The 20,236-nt window shown below is 39.4% G+C and overlaps 1 protein-coding gene across 2 annotated transcripts in view; it reads right to left on the bottom strand.

The window, feature by feature from the left end:
* Window positions 1-642: 642 nt before the first annotated feature.
* LOC137049287 (gastrula zinc finger protein XlCGF57.1-like) overlaps window positions 643-20,236 on the bottom strand; it is a 55,065-nt gene continuing 35,471 nt past the window's right edge. The window contains exons 3-4 of one of the 2 annotated variants that reach the window (XM_067427789.1): window positions 19,221-20,178; window positions 643-2,479 (exon numbers count right to left, since the gene is read on the bottom strand). In XM_067427789.1, coding sequence (XP_067283890.1) covers window positions 1,525-2,479; window positions 19,221-20,178 — 1,913 coding nt within the window. In that variant the 3' untranslated portion in view covers window positions 643-1,524. Of the gene's footprint in view, window positions 2,703-6,182; window positions 6,290-19,220; window positions 20,179-20,236 lie in introns of those variants that run through there. The other variant, XM_067427787.1, reaches the window with a different exon arrangement.

The raw sequence follows: 20,236 nt of genomic DNA, 5'->3' as shown, positions 1-20,236 counted from the left end.
GGGCCGGCCGTGATCACACGAGCTTCGTGTTAAACACAAGACACCGGAGCTTTCAATGTTGCTATAGCTTCAGATACAAAAAATAAAGAAAAAATGTGTGCAAATGATTTGTTGAAAAGCAGAGAACAGTAGCCATTCCTTTCACCCGAAACAACCAGAGGGAGAGAAAGTGTGCGTGTGTGTGGATGTGTGTGTTTAGGCTGTATGTTTGCAGCCACTGAGCTAATAATACTCATAGATTGAGCCTATGTGACGTGCTTGTGCATGATTTGGCAAAAGGGGACAGTCATATGTTGGTAAAAATCCCGAACTTTTTAAACATACTTAAAAATTATCGTAAAGTCGGGAGGCGCTCTTAACGTGCTTGGCTCGGAACCATTTCCTCTCACAGCAAAAAAATCACTGTGTACGCCCGGCATTAGCTAGTTATTTAACGTTAACTAGCATAAACGTAGCCAAAAGCTTTAGGCTAGCAATAACATAGAAAGTGTATTTTGCCACTTTATAGTCAGATATCAAACTAAAAGGTATAATACAGATATAATATATACAGGTTTACAGATATAATAGTTGAAATCACTTGTAAACATATTGATGTAACTTATATAAACAAAACAAAATCACGTTAGAGGGTTGCAGGATTTAGTTACTGTGGACTAACGTTACCTGCTGTAATTATAACAAGCACACAAGGAAACTTACACTCATTGGTGGGGACGTAATGAATCCACCTCTTCTTGATATATTCGTTTTTCAGAAATGTATATAAGGACACTAAGTGACTACATCCAGGTAGTATGCATTTCCGTGACGAAGGCATAGCTAGCTAGCAAACTGTAGGCTATAGTAACTAAGAGTACTCGCAAACTGATGCGAATGTGCTCTAGTCATAGAGCCTCAGTGTCTACAGTGCGTCATCGACAGTAGGGGCGGGGCCAGGATAAGAGGCTCCAGTGTGTCATCGAGCCACCGTTTTAGCCCCGCCTAGAAAATCCAGAGCACAACAATGGTGAAAAACTGTTTAATAGTCTGACTCCACAATTTAGTACTACACAGTTCACAGTATTTGCAATGTGTTTTAGAAATACATTTTTAAATCATAAATTTAGAATTTAGCGGTAACTTAGAATATATACAGAATATATACATTTTGAATATATAAACGGTAAGCATAAATCCCGCAGGACGGGATTCCCGAAAAAATGTCAGCCTCTAATGCCAATCACTGAAACAAGAGACAGGTGTTCCTCATTTGGCCGTGATTTGCACAGTGGTCTTGATTTGCTCGTTCTTGGACTCTCTCTCCTTTCAGACTTCGATAAACCACCACCACCACCCTCGCCACGTGCAGATCTGGAGGATCTCTGATGAAAGGATTCTGATGTCCTTACAGAAGATCCGGGAAATCTGGAGATGCTGAAGAGATAATGAAGTTAGGTGCAGGGGATATAAAAAATGGGGGGCGCTCAGCCTGTTGTGAACTTCGCAAATTCACTTCTTGCAGAACTTTTTTGTTTCTCTCTTTCAAAAGGGAGAGAGAAACTGAGTTTGGCAGGTGAAAGCCTTCTCTCCACTATGAATTCTCATGTGGGCATTAAGGTTCCCTTTTTGAGTGAAACTCTTTCCACACTGCTGGCAAGTGAACGCCCTCTCTCCAGAGTGAATTCTCATGTGGACTCTAAGGTTTCCTTTATCAGTGAATTCCTTTCCACACAATTTGCAGGTGAATGGCTTCTCTCCTGTGTGAACTCTCATGTGGCCCTTAAGATGTTCTTTTTGAGTGAAACTCTTTCCACACTGTTGGCATGTGAAAGCCCTTTCTCCAGTGTGAACTCTCATGTGGGCTTTAAGGTTTCCTCTATCAGTGAATTCCTTTCCACACTGTTTGCAGGTGAATGGCTTCTCTCCTGTGTGAACTCTCATGTGGCCTTTAAGATGTTCTTTTTGAGTGAAACTCTTTCCACACTGTTGGCATAAGAAAGCCCTTTCTCCAGAGTGAATTCTCATGTGGACTTTAAGGTTTCCTCTATCAGTGAATTCCTTTCCACACTGTTTGCAGGTGAATGGCTTCTCTCCTGTGTGAACTCTCATGTGGCCTTTAAGATGTTCTTTTTGAGTGAAACTCTTTCCACACTGTTGGCATGTGAAAGCCCTCTCTCCAGTGTGAATTCTCATGTGGACTTTAAGGTTTCCTCTATCAGTGAATTCCTTTCCACACTGTTTGCAGGTAAAAGGCTTTTCTCCAGTGTGAATAAACATGTGGGCTTTAAGATGTCCCTTTTCAGCAAAGTTCTTTCCACACTTTTGGCAGGGAAATGGCTTCTCTCCAGTGTGAATTCTTACGTGGCCTTTAAGGTGACTTTTTTTATAGAAGCTCTTTCCACACTGTTGGCAGGTGAAAGGCTTCTCTCCAGTGTGAATTCTCATGTGCTTGTTAAGGCTACTCTTTTTAGTGAAACTCTTTCCACACTGATTACATCTGAATGTCTTTGCTCCACAGTGTTTTTTCGTATGGACTTTAAGCTGTTGTTTTTCAGTGAAACTCTTTCCAGGCTTTTGAGTGATTTTTTGTGAGGAAATCTTTTCAGTCTGTGAGCAACTAAAAGATTTTTCTCCAGTTAAGAAATCATGATGTTTTCCATTCATATCTATCTCTTCCATTTCATTTAGTTCGTGACTTTCCACTTTCAGTGCCATCAGATCTAAAAGAGACAAAAACAAGTTAACTAAAGTTTAATGGCACAAAACATCAAGACGTTGATACATTTAAGGAATTAAAATCAAGAACATGTATGCTAGACCCAATATCCACTGTGCTACTGTAAGATGTTACTGCTACTGTAAGATATTTGTTAGTTACTCTTTACTTTCTTTAGGACATATTCTAAAATCTTTTTTTTTTCATTATATTTGAATTCTATGTATTCAGTTGACCAGACAAAACATTAAATATTTTGTGTTCATATTGTCTGCAATGAAATACAGGTCAAAGTAAATTTTGAAATCACTACTTTCTTTTTTTATTTGCGTTTTCCAAACTGTCCCAACTGTTTCTGATTTGGGGTTGTATCATAAGATGGTAGAGCACAAGAGAACAACAGCATCTGAAGTAATTGCTCCCTTAAACGAACTTGCTCATCTGCACAATCCTGGTGATGTCAGTGCCCTACAATGTTATAATGTAATGTAAGCTACAGAGTACAAAGTTCAGATAAAATGCCCATGATAAATAATGGGAAACTTATTTCACTACTAACTTGTTGTCGTCTTCAAGGTAACGTTAGCTAGTCCTTGTGTAGTGATGCAGCTTATACATTTTAGCTTTCATATTTAGTGACTGATATTCAAAATAAAGAAGGCACAATTTGTGATGGCTAGATGATTGGGCCAGAGCATCTCCAAAACTGCAGCTCTTGAGGGGTGTTTTCTGGTCTGCAGTGGTCAGTATCTATCAAAAGTGCTCCAAGAAAGGTACAGTGGTGAACCGGCCAGAGGGTCATGGGCGGCCAAGGCTCATTGATGCACGTGGGGAGCGAAGGCTGGCCTGTGTGGTCCGATCAAACAGACGAGCTACTGGAGCTCAAATTGCTCAAGAAGTTAATGCTGGATCTGATAGAAAGGTGTCAGAATACACAGTGCATCTCAGTTTTTTTGCGTATGGGGCGGCATAGCCGCAGACCAGTCAGGGTGCTCATGCTGACCCCTGACCACCGCCGAAAGCCCCAACAGGGAGTATCACAACTGGACCATGGAGCTGTTGGTCTGACAATTTTTTTTTAATCACCTGGATGGCCGGGGGTGTTTGCTTGGCTCACCTGGCAACACATGGCACCAGGATGCACTATAGGAAGAGCCGGCAAGCTGCAGAGGCAGATGCTTTAGGTCAGGTGTCCAATCCTGCTCCTGGAGGGCCACTGTCCTGCAGTTTAGTTCCAAACATAATTAAACACACCTGACCCAGCTAATCAAGTTCTTATTAGACATACTAAAAACTTCCAGACAGATGTGTTGAGGCAAGTAGGAGCTTTACTCTGGAGGACAGTAGCCCTCCAGGACCGACTTTGGACACCCCTGCTTTAGGCAATGTTCTGCTGGGAAACCTTGGGTCCTGCCATCCATGTGGACAATACTTTAACATGTACCACATGCCTAGGTCATGGAAACGGTATTCCCTGGTGACTGTGGCTCTTCCAGCAGGATAATGAAGCTGACCACAAAGCACAAATGGTTCAGGAATGGTTTGAGGAGCACAACAAGTTTGAGGTATTGACTCTGCCTCCAAATTGCCCAGATCTCAATCCAATCGAGCATCTGTGGGATGAGCTGAACAAACAAGTCTGAACCATACAGCCCCACCTCGCAACTTACATTTGAAGCCCATGTCCAGGATCCGTCTGTGTGTTGTGGCTCCTTGTCCACTCCTTGTGAAGCTCCCCCACATATTTGAATTGCCTTTTCCTGACAATCCTCTCCAGCCTGTGGTCATCCCTGCTGCTCATGCACCCTTTTCTTCCAAACTTTTGCCTTCCTCTTCACTTTCTATTAATGTGCTTTGAAACAGCATTTTGAGAACATCCAACTTCTTTTGCAATCACCTTTTGAGGCTTTTCCTCCTTGTGGAGGGCGTGGCTGATCGTTTTCTGAATAACGGTCAGGTCAGCAGTCTTCCCCATGATTGTGAATTGTACTGAACCAGACTGAGAGACCATTTAAAGGCTCAGGAACCCTTAGCAGGTGTTTTGAAATAATAAGCCGATTAGAGCGTGACACTTTGAGCCAACAATACTGAACCTTTTCACAATATTCTATTTTTCTGAGATTTTGAATTTGGGATTTTCATAAACTGTAAGCCATAATTATCAAAATTCAGAATATTAAGACATTTTGGACAATTTCATGCTCCCAACTTTGTGGGAACAGTTTGGGAATGGCCCTTCCTCCTCCAGCATGACTGCGCTCCAGTGCACAAAGCGTCGGCCCATAAAGACATGGATGAGCGAGTTTGGTGTGGAGGAACTCGACTGGCCTGCACATATTCATGGATTTTAAGAATGCACAAACCTGAACAAACATGATTTACACTCGGAGTTGAAGGGCCAGCTCTTCATCGTCACGCAAGCTTAAGCTTTGACAAGAAGACACAAGCCTGTTTTTGGCAAAAACTAATTCATGGGCAGTAAAAAATATTTATCCCTGGTAAATTTTCAAAAGTTTTAGGCTCTGTGTATAATGCAAAGCTAATCGACATAGACATCATTATTGTCTAGAATACTATATGATCATTTATTTTCTGCCTCACTCTGTGATTATATGCAAAGTATGCAAGTTGAACCACCAGGTGGCCTCCTCGCTCTAAAGAATTATTTTAGTTTAGTTTGTTTGATTTTGGGAATAGGAAAAATGCACCTCTTGTGTTTTTTGCCTCAAGTTTGCATGCCTGTATCTCAAGAAGTATTAAAGATGGTTTAATGTCCTTTTAAATTTTTTGTTTTTTTAGTCTTTTCTGCTACCCTCATTTTATAGGCCCTCGTTGGTTCAATCCAAGAGATACGGAGCTCTTAATGCAGATCTGTGAGTAAATTGGTCAATTGTACACATTTTCAGTGGTCAGAAACCAAATGTGGATCACTTTGCATACAGCAATATGCAATACTTATGCAACATAAAGTAATAATGCGATACTTTATGTTTCTTTTGGAGAGGAATATCTTAAGAATAAATAATGTTAAAACTATAAATGTATCTTGTGTTTTCTATGTTTCTATCTGAGTTTGCATGCCTGTAACTCTAAAAGTATTAGAGATATCTTAATATCCTTCTAGATGTTCATTCTTAATAAATTAGTAGAGCGAGTCCGGCAAAAGGTGGAAATGAACCTTGGGTTGATCTGCATCAGAACTTTTTTGCCATGTAAAAATACATGCAAAACATTTCTGCCCCTACATTATTGCCACTGTAAATAATTTGATCATCTGTAATTGTGCAATCTTTAAAGATGGTTTGAATGACATGCTTTTACAGTCTATGATCTACACTAGTAAACATTTTCTGAGGAAGGGCCTACCCACATTTTTTTTTCTTGCTTCCAACACCCCTTGCTTCAAAAACATCACTAATTTCTTAGAGCGTGACATCTGAGTAAGGAACAAATGAGTGAGTTCAGCTTTGAGATTGAAACTAACCTGTTTGTTTCTCTGTTTCTTCTTGTTTTAAACTGAATACGTTTTCAATCTTCAGGTCTTCACTCTCCTCTTTAATAAACTCCATCTTAAATAGTGCGTCACGTGGATCTCAGTCGCTTCACTTGAAGTTTTTTCTGTGTGTAAGATAAGAATAATCGACAAACAACTCTAGTTCAGTAGTTCAGTCACTGGTAGGAGAAAGTCAGAGATAGGTAAAAGGATCGGTTACCCTAAAATGAAAATTGTCATCATTTACTCAACCTCAAGTTGTTCCAAACCTGAATGAATTTCTTTGTCCTGCTGAACACAAAAAAAGATATTTGGAAGAATGTTTTTAACCAAGCTGATTTTGGCAGCCATTGACTATTATTATTATATTAATAATATTAATATTATATTATTAATATTACAGATATTAATAAAACAGATTTTCGGAAACAACTTGAGGTTGACTAAATGATGACAGAGTTTTCATTTTTGGGTGAACTAAAACTTTAATGGACTTAAATCACCTCATTAGACAAAAACTAATAAAAACACTGAAAACTAAGTGTTTTCATATTACAAATAATTTAAAAGCACAAAATACATAGTAGGCTCATATTTAGACATTGTATGCTACATTTATTGATTTGTATATTACATGTAATAGATTACACTTCCATGAAAACATTAGCAGTTGGTTTGCAGAAGTTGTCATTTATAAACGTTTTTTTTTTCTCATTGCATTTACAGTGTTTGAGGTGATTCGAGTGAGTCGACTCAGTGAATCATTTTGTGTAGCGATTGATTCAGTTGACTCTTGAGTTTCTAAAGCTCAGTTTCTCTCATCTCTACTCGCCAGTGACCAAATTCATGTTTATGATAAACTGATTCACAATATAGAGAAATGAGATGCATCTTTTCTGTAACACGTGGATGAGCTTTACTCAACAAAAAATAGTTAATTAATGCTAGATAACGATTATAATGAAACATTCAAAAAATTAACTTATTTTACATAAATTGTAAAAATATTTAACAGTTTGTATTAATTTAAACACTTTAAAAGCTTAAAACACAAACCTTTCTTCAGCAGGATCACAACAGATGCAGGAGCGCGGCGCAGCCTTATGACATCACATCTCCACTACAAAATAAAAGTCCTGATCACACTTCAGTTAGAAATGTGCATAAAGACTCACATACAGATAAAAAACATACAAGTGGCCTTCAGGTTTTTAGTGTATGTTGAATGTTGATCAATGAAGACTACCAGTTAAATAAAATGAACTAGAAAGCACTTTATCAAAAACAATAAATGTTTATCAATATGATGAGACTTTTTTAGGGGCACAGACTAAAAAAAAAAAGCAACAATCAATACAACTTTGCAATATCTTGTGCAAAATTATTTATTTTCCTTATAATAGGTGAATGTGGTGGAAAATCTGAATATATATATATTTTTTCTTAATAAAGACTCATTCATACATGAACAACATGTATGCTCTTTTTTATGCTTTTCTGACAGACCTCAGTTCCTCTAATTCTTCAACTTTATTTTAGTTTCTTAAAAAATGCTGATTCAGCATTAAGATTAAAAAATATATATAAAAAGGAGCCGTTTATGATGATGGATCATCATGGGCTTTAAACTCATGACCCCAATCACTGACATTATGAAGCTTGGAAACGTCAGGATATTTATTAATATACGCTATATTGCCAAACAATTTGGTACATTTGCCTTTAATGATATCCCATTCTTAATCTATAGGGTTTAATATGGAGATGGCCCACCCATTGCTGCTACAACAGCTTCAACTCTTCTGAGAAGGCTTTCCACAAGGTTTACATGTGCGTTTATTGGAATTTTTTACCGTTCTTTGATGGGTGATGAGCAATTCAACTAATCCTTTAAATATTGTATCCTCAGCCAGATTAATTCCCTTCTCAAAATGAACCTGAAACCACAGTTGCACTTTTCTTCTAAGGTACAACCCCAAATCAGAAAAAGTTGGGACAGTTTGGAAAATGCAAATAAAAAAAGAAAGTAGTGATTTCTAAACTTACTTTGACTTGTATTTCATTGCAGACAATATGAACACAAAATATTTCATGTTTTGTCTGGTCAACTTCATGTCATTTATAAATATGCATCCTTTCCTGTCATTCAGACCTGCAACACATTTCCAAAAAAGGTGGGACAGGAGCAATTTAGGGCTAGTAATGAGGTAAAAGGGTTAAATAATGAAGTGATTTGAAACAGGTGATGTCAACAGGTGATTGAAATTATGATTTGGTACAAAAGCAGCATCTAAGAAAGATCTAATCCTTTAGGAGCAAAGATGGGCCGAGGATCGCCAGTTTGCCAACAAATACGTGAGAAAATTATTGAAATGTTTAAAAACAATGTTCCTCAAAGAGAGATAGGAAGAGATTTGGATATTTCACATTCAACAGTGCATAACATAATTACAAGATTCAAGGAATCTGGAGGAATTTCAGTGCGTAAAGGACAAGGCCGCAAGCCTAAGCTGAACAACCGTGATCTCCGATCCCTCAGGCGGCACTGCATCAAGAATCGTCATTCATCTATAAGCGAAATCACCACATGGGCTCAGGACTACTTTGGCAAACCTTTGTCAAGTACCACAATACGTAGTTACATCCACAAATGCCAGTTAAAACTGTACTGTGCCAAAAGGAAGCCTTATGTTAACAGTGTCCAGAAGCGCCGTCGACTTCTCTGGGCTCGGAGGCATCTGGGATGGACCATCACACAGTGGAAATGTGTACTGTGGTCAGATGAATCAGTATTTCAGGTATTTTTTGGGAGGAATGGACGCCGTGTGCACCGGACCAAAGAAGAAAAGGATCATCCAGACTGTTACCAGCAACAAGTCTAAAAGCCAGGGTCTGTCATGGTATGGGGTTGTGTCAGTGCCCTTGGCAAAGGTAACTTGCACTTCTGTGAAGGCACCATTAATGCTGAAAAGTACATAGAGATTTTGGAGCATAATATGCTGCCTTCAAGAAGATATCTTTTCCAGGGACGTCCATGCAGATTTCAACAAGACAATGCAAAACCACATTCTGCACACATTACAAAGTCCTGGCTGCGGAGGAAGAGGGTGCGGGTACTTGACTGGCCTGCCTGCAGTCCCGACCTGTCTCCAATAGAGAATGTGTAGCACATTTTGAAGCACAACATGCGACAACGAAGACTCCGTACTGTTGCCCACCTTAAGACTTGTTCGCAGGAAGAATGGGACAAAATTACACCTGAAACACTTCATCACTTGGTGTCTTCAGTCCCTAAACGTCTTTTAAGTGTTGTGAAAAGGAATGGCAACATTACAAAGTGGTAAATGCTTTACTGTCCCAACTTTTTTTGAAATGTGTTGCAGGTCTGAATGACAGGAAAGGATGCATATTTACAAATGACATGAAGTTGACCAGACAAAACATGAAATATTTTGTGTTCATATTGTCTGCAATGAAATACAAGTCAAAGTCATTTTAGAAATCACTTCTTTTTTTATTTTATTTGCACATTCCATACTGTCCAAACTTTTTCTGATTTGGGGTTGTAAATTCTTCCAGCATTATTTCTCACCGCATCCTAAAACAATGTACAGTAAATGAATATGATGAAAATTGATGCTTTTTATTGCATTAATGTGTGCATTGACTCAGATCACGGTCTTTGATTTGACTTATTTTGGCAATAAGAATTAAATATCCCCATGATTCAGCGTTTTGAATGAACGACTCAATGACTTAAAGGGATACTTCACCGTTTTTTCATATTAAACTATGTTATTCCCTTAACTAAGATGAGTTGATACATACCTCTGTCGTCTGAGTGCGTGCACTTAATCTCTCTGAGGCGGGGTGACATTCTGATAGCATTTAGCTTAGCACACTAATCACAGTTCATTCTTATGGTACCAAACAGAGATCAAGTTAGAAGCAACCAATCAACTCCACGTTTCCCCTATTTAAATACAGTTACACGAATAGTTGGACGACCAAGTATGGTGACACAAAATAAAACGTGGCGCTTTTTTAACCGAGTTAAAAAGGAGAACTATAATGTATGGCGGAATAGCACTTCTGAGAGTACTTCAACTCGACGCAGTAAAAAGTCCCGGCCGAAACATCCTCCCTCACATCTCCCCCTCCCTCTCTCATTTCCGTAAATAGAACCAACGTTACCTGCACGCCTGCATCAGTAGAAGTAGTTTGAGCAGAGTTGACGAAGTACCCGTTTGTAGGAAGATCATGGTTATAACGTGTGTCGTAAAGGGTTGTGAGAACAAGGCGAAGGTATTTAGTGCCGTCATGTTTCATCGATTTCCAATTCACCACAAACGGCGGAAAGCTTGGTTAGCTGCGTTGAACATCGATGCAACAACACCGCTGGATATTCTGAAGAAATGGCGTGTTTGCTCCGAGCATTTCACACAGGAGGACTATACCTCCACAGGATTACACCTAAAGGATTCTGCCACACCGACAATAATCAAAGCAAGAACACAACAAAGTGGATCATCACCTAACACTGTAAGTGTCCTTTTGCATGGTATTTGGTTGTCCTGAAGTGGCAGTAACCTTAGCTTATCAAACTTTAGTGGTGTTTAACCTAGTAAACACAAGTAACTTTGCTGCGAAATCAGTGCGCTTGTGAGACAGGCAATACAGAGTTTTTGACTGTTTGATGTACTTGAGAAGTGAGCTCAGAAATAAAAATTAAGTATAAGCCTAAGCCCGTAGTGTAACGTTATAACTTAGTGTCACCAAATCTGATTCTCTGTATCATGAGACTGCAAGCTTATGTCTACCATGGTAATAGCTTGACTAATGGTAGTGGGAGGGGTATTTTTGTCTCAGGTGAAACACTGAAAGTGTAGGCTACTGTCTACTTATGTTATGCACTGTAACAATACTTTCCTCTCACTCTGATAAACGTAAAGAAAACACACACACACACACACACACACACACACACACATATATATATGTATGTATATGTATGTATGTATGTGTGTGTGTGTGTGTTTTCTTTATATATATATAATATACACTTTTTTAATTTATTTTTATATATATATATATATATAATATATATATATATATATATATATATATATATATATATATATATATATATATAATATGATGTTAGTGCTTTAATTTGATTTTAATTTGAAATTTGCAATTTCTGTCATAACTGTGTCAATTATTATACAGGCAGAGTTGAGTGACTTACAGCAAGATCTGCCAGAACAAGACGAAACCTTTTTTGTTGGTGTACCTCATTCAACCCCCCAGAAGCACAGAGCTGAAGAGCCTACTGCTGCGTTCCAGGTTCCCTTGTCTGTACAGTTTACCAGTCCTTCACATTCACGCAAACCAGCTGTTGCCCTGGCTCCCACATGGTCAATGAAATCTGTAAGCTAATGAATCTTCATGTTTTATACAGTTACTGTATGATTGCAATATGACCTACATATATTTGAAATCTGTTTCATGTCTAGGACACCGCATCATCATCCACAATTATGACCATGTGTGGTCCAAGAAAAAGTATTGTATTTGAGGTGAGTGGACAACTTCTATGTCTGCTATCGATTATCCGTAATGTAATTTATGGAAACCATTACACTTTGTTTCCTATCAAGTCATGTAATTGTTTACTCAAGATATACTGGATATGGCACTGGTATGCAAAACCAATGTTTATTTTGATTCTGATTTGACTACAACAGGATCCACACCACATTGAAGCTACTGTGATGGATATGAGTGGAACATCAGTGTTTGATGTCAGCATGACCTCAGAGCCTGCTGTCGATCCCACAGACACCAGCTTTGAGGCAAATTCAAGCCCCTCCACCACCACCACAGGAAGTTCATCAAGCCTCTTTGGACAACCCAGAGGATGGAAGGAGAGGAAATGGATTGTAAATGAGTCCAAACTCATGGAACTCTTTCAGAAATGTATAACATGTGGTGCTGTGATGTGTGACCTGAACCAGACAATAACACAGTTCGGCAGTAGAATCGCTATAAATTGGCAATGCAGCAATGGGCATATAGGACAATGGGAGTCATGTCCCAATATACGTAGAATGGCAGAAAATAACCTTCTCGCAGCAGCTGCCACTATCTTTACCGGCTGTACGTACACAGACATAGCTGACTGGGCTGGACTTTTCAACTTTGCAACCTGCAGTTGCCCCTGCAGACAACGTTCTACAACATACAGGCAAGCTACCTGCTCCCAGTGATTGAGGAATCATACACACAACAGGAGAACATAATCAAAGCAAGATTATTTTGCCAAACTGAAGACGGTGAAGGAGTGCAGCTATGTGGAGACGGTAGAAGTGACAGCCCCGGACACTCCAGCAAATACAACACATATTCTTTCATGGACGAATCCACTAACCAGATCGTGGCGTTTGAGCTGATGCAGGTAAATTGTCAATTAGTTTCACAAGTCTATAGCCAATTCTCTAATATTTTTTTAGATGTTATCATCTATACATTTGTGCTCTCTAGGTTTCCCAGGCCTCCAGTTCAGTCGCAATGGAACCACTGGCCTTCAAGAAAGGCCTGGATAGGATCCTGGATGAGGGCATTGATGTAAAAGTGGTCATCACAGACCGGCATCCGTCCATAAGAAAAATGCTTAGAGAAGAATATCCTCACATCATTCATCAGTTTGATCCGTGGCATGTCGCCAAAGGTTAGTGTACTGATAGCCTAAGCTGTAGAGCTAGAGAATAACCCCAAATATTTTGGCTCCATTTTTGTCATTTACCAATGTTTCACACAAGACTTTGTAGGGGTCTGTAGAATGTGTGTGGTGCACTACCGCTGGTTTGATTACAACTTCATGTCCATGTTTCTAGAGCTAAATATACCTAATTTGGTACTAATGAAAGAATACAAAATTATGAAAAACACTACATAGTCAATGCAATGAATGTGATTACCCATTGTAATTCTTTTCTCTCATTTTTCAGGATCTAAAAAAAAAATGGTTGCAGCATCAAACAGAAAGGAGTACAAAGATCTTGCTCCTTGGATCAGGAGTGTCAGCAACCACATGTGGTGGAGCTGTTGCACCTCCAAAGGAGATGCAAAGGTACCCAAGCATACAGAAATAGCTCAGCACTAAGTGATTTTTTTTATGTTATTACATACATCCAATGCTATGTGCAGGTCAAATGCCAATCAAACTTTTGGTCTTCAACACAGAAGACAACTGTATTGTATTACAGATGGTTAAAAGTGTGCCTCTGCTTTTGTGTTGTCAGGAGCTGCTCAGACGATGGATGTCTCTCCAACACCACATCACTGGGGTCCATCACTGGGAAGAAAACGGAACGGAATACAGATGTTTCCATAAGGACTTGTCAGCAGAGGAACAAAGAACGAAGAGGTGGCTAAAAGTGAATTCCCCTGCCTTCAAAGCTCTTCAAGCAATGATTATGGACACACGTCTCCTAAAAGACCTACAACAGATGACACTATTCAAACACACAGGTATGCGTTTCAAATAGTTTGACATGCAGAAAAGTAATATGGTTCTAAGTCATGTCTGTCTTAGTGAGAATAGATTCTGGTAAAGTATTTTGCCATAGGTCTGTATGAGGGGAGGGGGGAGGGTGCTCTTCATGCTCTTGTTTTTCCGTTGTAAAGCATTTTATTTTATTTTTAAGGACAACTTGAGGTGTTCCACAATGCCCTTTTGAAGTACTGTCCAAAGCGAATTCATTTTCAATACCCTTCAATGAAGGCACGCACTATGCTAGCGATTATGGATCACAATGAGAATCACTCCACAAAGCGGGAACAGGCAACAACAGCAGCCGGTGGGTACTAAAGGAATGCAAAATACTATAATGATACTGTCTATTTTCCTGGACCTCTCAATGTGTCATCCATTCATGCATGAACATGATCTTCTCATAACTGATGACACAGATATGACTGACTAGTGTAATTTAGTTTTTTAAAAAGTCACAGTACTAACATGTATAATAACATAATAAATATTAAAATTCTGAATTTACTATACTTCCAGCACGTTTGTTCACACTATTTTGATTTCAGGCCTCACAAGACACAATGTTGTCTCAAAAGCAGTCAAAGCAGTGGATTGCTAGACCAATCTATGCGAAGACGACTCAAATTCAGAGATGACCTAATGGACAGAGTGATCCAAAGAAGACTTGACCCCACTATCAGATTCAAAGACGCATCATCCCGTATCAAAGTACCTCGTCTAGCTGCCAACATTGCATTGCTACCAAAGCCCAACAAAGAGAAGGTCATACAATCACACGCCTCAAGATTCAGAGGTCCATCAGAGCCATTGTAACTTTTTGTACATTGTAAGCCATTGTGGTTTACTGCTGACATGAAAAGGAACCTGTGCCATTGAAAAAACACAGGAGGGGACTTGTACTTGCATAGCAAGTGTTGAAGGCACATATCAGTTATTGCAGTGATATGAGAGCAATTTTTTTTTATATTGTGAATTTTTTTTTTTAAACGTATTTTCCCACTTTTTGTCTTCACTTATGTTTACAAAAAACTGACAAAAAACTGTTTGCTTGGAGAACACATGGCCTATCGTATTTACTATGTGAATTATTTAATTTGGAGAATAAAAAAAGTGTCATTTATTGCAGTAATATGAAGACAATTTTTTATTTATATATTTTGAAATAAATTACGTATTTTCCCTTGTTTTGACTTCACTTATGATTGAACAAATCTGACAAAACACCTTTTGCCTGGAGAACACATGAGCTCTTGTATTTACTATGGTATTGAATTTAATTGAAAAAAGATCCTGGATGTTTCATGTGTGATTATATCAGTAGCCATTTGATTTAGCAACCAAGATAAAAGTATCACTGGAGATGTTGTAGGTTCAAATATGTTTATATGTGAAACATATAAACATAATCTGGATCTGAACTCGGCCCAGCACATAATGTTCAGTTACAGTAGGTCCAACGTTACATATCCATTGCCGCATGTACTTCGTGAAATCCAACGTAGACACCGGACTCAGAAGGATATCTTTGTCGTATAGCCCCGACCACACATGATGGCAGTGGTTTCCGATGCCCTCTGCCCAAAGTTTCGCCCTGTAGCGCCCATTCCAGCACTATCCGGTAGGACACCAACCTATATTGACTGAGAAGACAGCGATAGAATAGGTATAACGTTACATTTATATATGAAAACATGATACATATGCATATTTCAATGGTTTCAGATAGCACTTACTCTGAGGATAGCTGGCCATCTGGTCCACTCGGCGTGGGTCGTTTCCTCCAATTTACTTTGTCACGTTGAAAGAAAAAATGTACGACTGCCGGGTGAATCATTGCTGCAAACGCGTCACTTGCCGCGACACAGGTGATTTGTCCAGGGTATTCTGACTCTACATTGCCCCACACCATCGATGGCAACTCCTGGGCCCATTCTGAACAGCACAGGCTTTCAATTTCAGTCGGCATATGTCCGCAACAGTCACACTTGCACCACCAATTGCTGTTTGCTCGTGTTCTTTCGCCGGCTCCAGTCTGTTCTAGTTCATATCTTTCTTCCCTCTCACGGTCCATAAGAGATAGTTCCTCTTCTGTGTACTCAGGTTCAAACATATATGGCTCTGGGTCTGCTACAAACCAGTTTTCATCCTCTACAAACTCCATGATTGCAGTTTGCTAGTTGCACAGGTAGAAGTAAAAGTCACGTTGGTTCTATTTACGGAAATGAGAGAGGGAGGGGGCGATGTGAGGGAGGATGTTTCAGGCGTGACCTTTTACTGCGTCGAGTTGAAGTACTCTCAGAAGTGCTATTCCGCCATACATTATAGTTCTCCTTTTTAACTCGGTTAAAAAAGCGCCACGTTTTATTTTGTGTCACCATACTTGGTCGTCCAACTATTCGTGTAACTGTATTTAAATAGGGGAAACGTGGAGTTGATTGGTTGCTTCTAACTTGATCTCTGTTTGGTACCATAAGAATGAACTGTGATTAGTGTGCTAAGCTAAATGCTATCAGAATGTCACCCCGCCTCAGAGAGATTAAGTGCACGCACTCAGACGACAGAGGTATGTATCAACTCATCTTAGTTAAGGGAATAACATAGTTTAATATGAAAAAACGGTGAAGTATCCCTTTAATGATTAAGACGATCCCTTGCTGCCCCCTATTGGCGGTTATGTTAAAAGTATGATTGCATGTTTTATTTAGAACATCAATCTTATAACATTAATTATTGCAGCTGTATTTTTTGCAGTTTAAATTATTTAATTTGATTGGTAACGGCCCTATATTGTATTAACTATTATATCTGAATTTATTAATCAAATGGAAGAGTTTAACAGGAAAGATGATGCATACATTTAATACGATTTTAAAAAATGACCTTTATAAAATTAAATAACACCATGGGGTGAATATCACAAATATGTAGATTTAAGTCGGCCATGAATACCACCAAAAAATCCCCCCACACATTGCACAGAACATACAATTTGCTATGTACTCTACCTGATATGCCCAGAAGATAATCAATATACTACTGGACAACTACTGGACAACTCTGTGAATGTCCTTGAGTGGCCCAGCCAGAGCCCAGACTTGAACCCGATTGAACATCTCTGGAGAGATCTGAAAATGGCTGTGCACTGACGCTCCCCCATCCAACCTGATGGAGCTTGAGAGGTCCTGCTAAGAAGAATGGGAGAAACCCTTTCTGCAATGCAATTATTCAAGTATTCACTTTCATTTTTGAAAAGGGTTTCATTTTTGTGGCACTCTCCAGAAGAAAGTTCACAGAGAAAGAGATGGCAGAAAGCACAAAGTTTGTTTTCTTTATTTAATAAAAGCACAATGTTTTGTTTTGATTATAAGTGGACACATAAAAAAGAAGACTCTACAGAAGACCTTACAGTTTCATAAGAAGTATTTATCTGTAGAACCATAAATGCCATAGTATTTTAACCCCAAATGGTCCTTGGGTACAAATGTGGGCAAAGTCTTTTTTTTCTTCTTTTTTTTTATATGTTTCCTTAATCTGAGCAGTACAATACTTGGTTACTTTAAGTTTGCCACCTGAACACACAAAAAATGGATTTGATTCAACATTGTTAAGTAGTTGAAAAAAATTATTTAATTGGTCTTTTGTGAACAAAGAGAGAGACTATAATTCAGTAAAAAAAAAAGACCATACAGTGCATCCGGAATTCCACATTTTGTATTGTTATAGCCTTACTCCAAAATGAATTAAATTCATTATTTTTTTCCTCAATTCTACAAACAATACCTCATAATAACAACGTGAAAGAAGTGAAAAGAAGTTTGTTTGAAATTTGTTTGTTTTTTTAGATCACAGACAAGTTTTCACAGCCTTTGCCATGACACTCAAACATGAGCTCAGGTGCTTCCTGTTTCCACTGATCATCCTCTAGATGTTTCTCTAACTTGACTGGAGTCCACCTGTGTTAAATTCAGGGGATTGGAAATTATTTGGAAAGGTACACGCCTGTCTATATAAGGCCCCACAGTTAACAGTGCATGTCGGAGCACAAACCAAGCCATTAAGTCCAAGGAATTGTCTGTAGACCTCAGAGACAGGATTGGATCTGGGGAAGGGTGAAGAAACATTTCTGCAGCATCGAAGGTCCCAGTGAGCACAGTGGCCTCCATCATCCGTATATGGAAGAAGTTTGGAGCTACCAGGACTCTTCCTAGAGCTGCCGCCCGGCCAAACTGGGCGATCAGGGGAGAAAGGCCTTAGTCAGGGAGGTGACCAAGAACCCGATGGTCAATCTGACAGACCTCCAGCATTTCTCTGAGGAGAAAGGAGAACCTTAAAGAAGAACAACCATCTCTGCAGCTCTCCACCAATAAGGCATGTATGGTAGAGTGGCCTGACGGCAGATGATAGTTAGCACAAAGTCACCTGAAGGACTCTCAGACAACAAGAAACAAAATTCTCTGGTCTGATGAAACAAAGATTGAACTCTTTGGCCTGAATGGCAAGCATCATGTCTGGAGGAAACTAGGCACCGCTCATCACGTGGCCAGTCCCATCTGTGGTGAAGCATGGTGGTGGCAGCATCATGCTGTGGGGATGTTTTTCAGCGGTTGGAACTGGGAGACTAGTCAGGATCGAGGGAAAGATGAATGCAGCAATGTACAGAGACATCCTTGCTGAAAACTTGCTCCAGTGTGCTCTGGACCTGAGACTGGGACGAAGGTTCCTCTTCCAACAGGACAGCGACCCCAAGCACACAGCCAAGATAACAAAGGAGTGGCTACTGGACAACTCTGTGAATGTCCTTGATTGACCCAGCCAGAGCCCAGACTTGAACCCGATTGAACATCTCTGGAGAGATCTGAAAATGGCTGTGCACTGACGCTCCCCCATCCAACCTGATGGAGGTTGAGAGGTCCTGCTAAGAAGAATGGGAGAAACTGCCCAAAAATAGGTGTGCCAAGTTTGTAAATACTTGTGTACATACAATGATTTTTAGTTTTTTTACTTTGAATACATTTGCAAAGACTGTCATGTTGTCATTTTTGGGTATTGTTGGTAACTGAGGAAAATTAATATAGTTTGGAATAAGGCTGTAACATAACAAATTGTGGAAAAAGTGAAGCGACGAGAATACTTTCCAGATGTGGATCACGCACACAAATCCACAAACAAAGCATTGAATGAGCCTAGGACAATTCTCAGGCACGTTTGTCAACCCCAGAAGCTTCAGGTGTCCTTTTAAAATGAAACATTTTCACACATCTTGAGGCAATTCTCAAGTGGAAATTACTTTTAGTTTGAAACACTTTCCACCCTGATCACATGTGAACTGCTTCTCTCCGGTGTGACTTTTTCATGTTCAGGGTTTATTTCTCTTTTGAACCTCTTCCCTCACAATTTGCAGGTGAAAAGCTTCTTTACATTTTGAATGTTCATGTTCCAAGTTTAGTTTTCTTGAGAAGCTTTTCCCACACTGTTTGCAGGTGAAAGGCTTCTTTACATTGTGAATTCTCATGTGGACTTTAAGGTTTCCTTTATCAGTGAAGTTCTTTCCACACTGTTGGCATGTGAAAGGCTTCTCTCTAGTGTGAACTCTCATGTGGCCTGTAAGATGCTCTTTTTGGGTGAAACTCTTTCCACACTGTTGGCAGCTGTAAGGCTTCACTCCACTGTGAATTCTTATGTGGATTTTGATGTGTCTTTTATCAGTGAAGCTCTTCCCACACTGTTGGCATGTGAAAGGCTTCTCTCCAGTGTGAACTCTCATGTGGCCTGTAAGATGCTCTTTTTGAGTGAAACTCTTTCCACACTGTTGGCAGGTATAAGGCTTATCTCCTGTGTGAACTCTCATGTGTTTTTTAAGGTTTCCTTTTTCAGTGAAGCTCTTTCCACATAATCTGCAAGTAAAAGGCTTCTCTCCAGTATGAATTCTCATGTGTTTTTTAAGGTGTCCCTTTTCAACAAAGCTCTTTCCACACTGAGGGCAGGTGTATGGCTTCTCTCCAGTGTGAATTCTCATGTGTCCTTTAAGGTGTGCGTTATCAGCGAAGCTCTTTCCACACTGTTGGCAGATGTAAGGCTTTTCTCCGGAGTGAATTCTCATGTGGCCTTTAAGTCGTGCATTATCAGCAAAGCTCTTTCCACACTGATGGCAAGTGAAATGCTTCTCTCCAGAGTGAATTTTGATGTGCCTGTTAAGGCCGTTATTTTTAGTGAAACTCTTTCCACACTGATTACATTTGAATGGCCTTGCTCCAGTGTGAATTTTCTTGTGGACTTTAAGGTGTTGTTTTTCAGTGAAACTCTTTCCAGGCTTTTGAACGTTTTTTTGTGAGGAAATTGTTTCAGTCTGTGTTTCATGATGTTGCCCATACTGGTCTTTCTCTCCCATTTCATTAAGTTCTTGACTCTCCACTTTCAGTACCATCAGATCTAAAATACAAGTACAAATACAAGTTAACCCCTGTTTAATGGCACAAAACAACAGACT

This window comes from Pseudorasbora parva, chromosome 20 (genome assembly GCF_024679245.1).
Source record: "Pseudorasbora parva isolate DD20220531a chromosome 20, ASM2467924v1, whole genome shotgun sequence".
Taxonomy (NCBI): domain Eukaryota; kingdom Metazoa; phylum Chordata; class Actinopteri; order Cypriniformes; family Gobionidae; genus Pseudorasbora; species Pseudorasbora parva.
The sequence above is the reverse complement of the archived record's forward strand: the minus strand, read 5'-3'. Positions and strand labels throughout refer to the sequence as shown.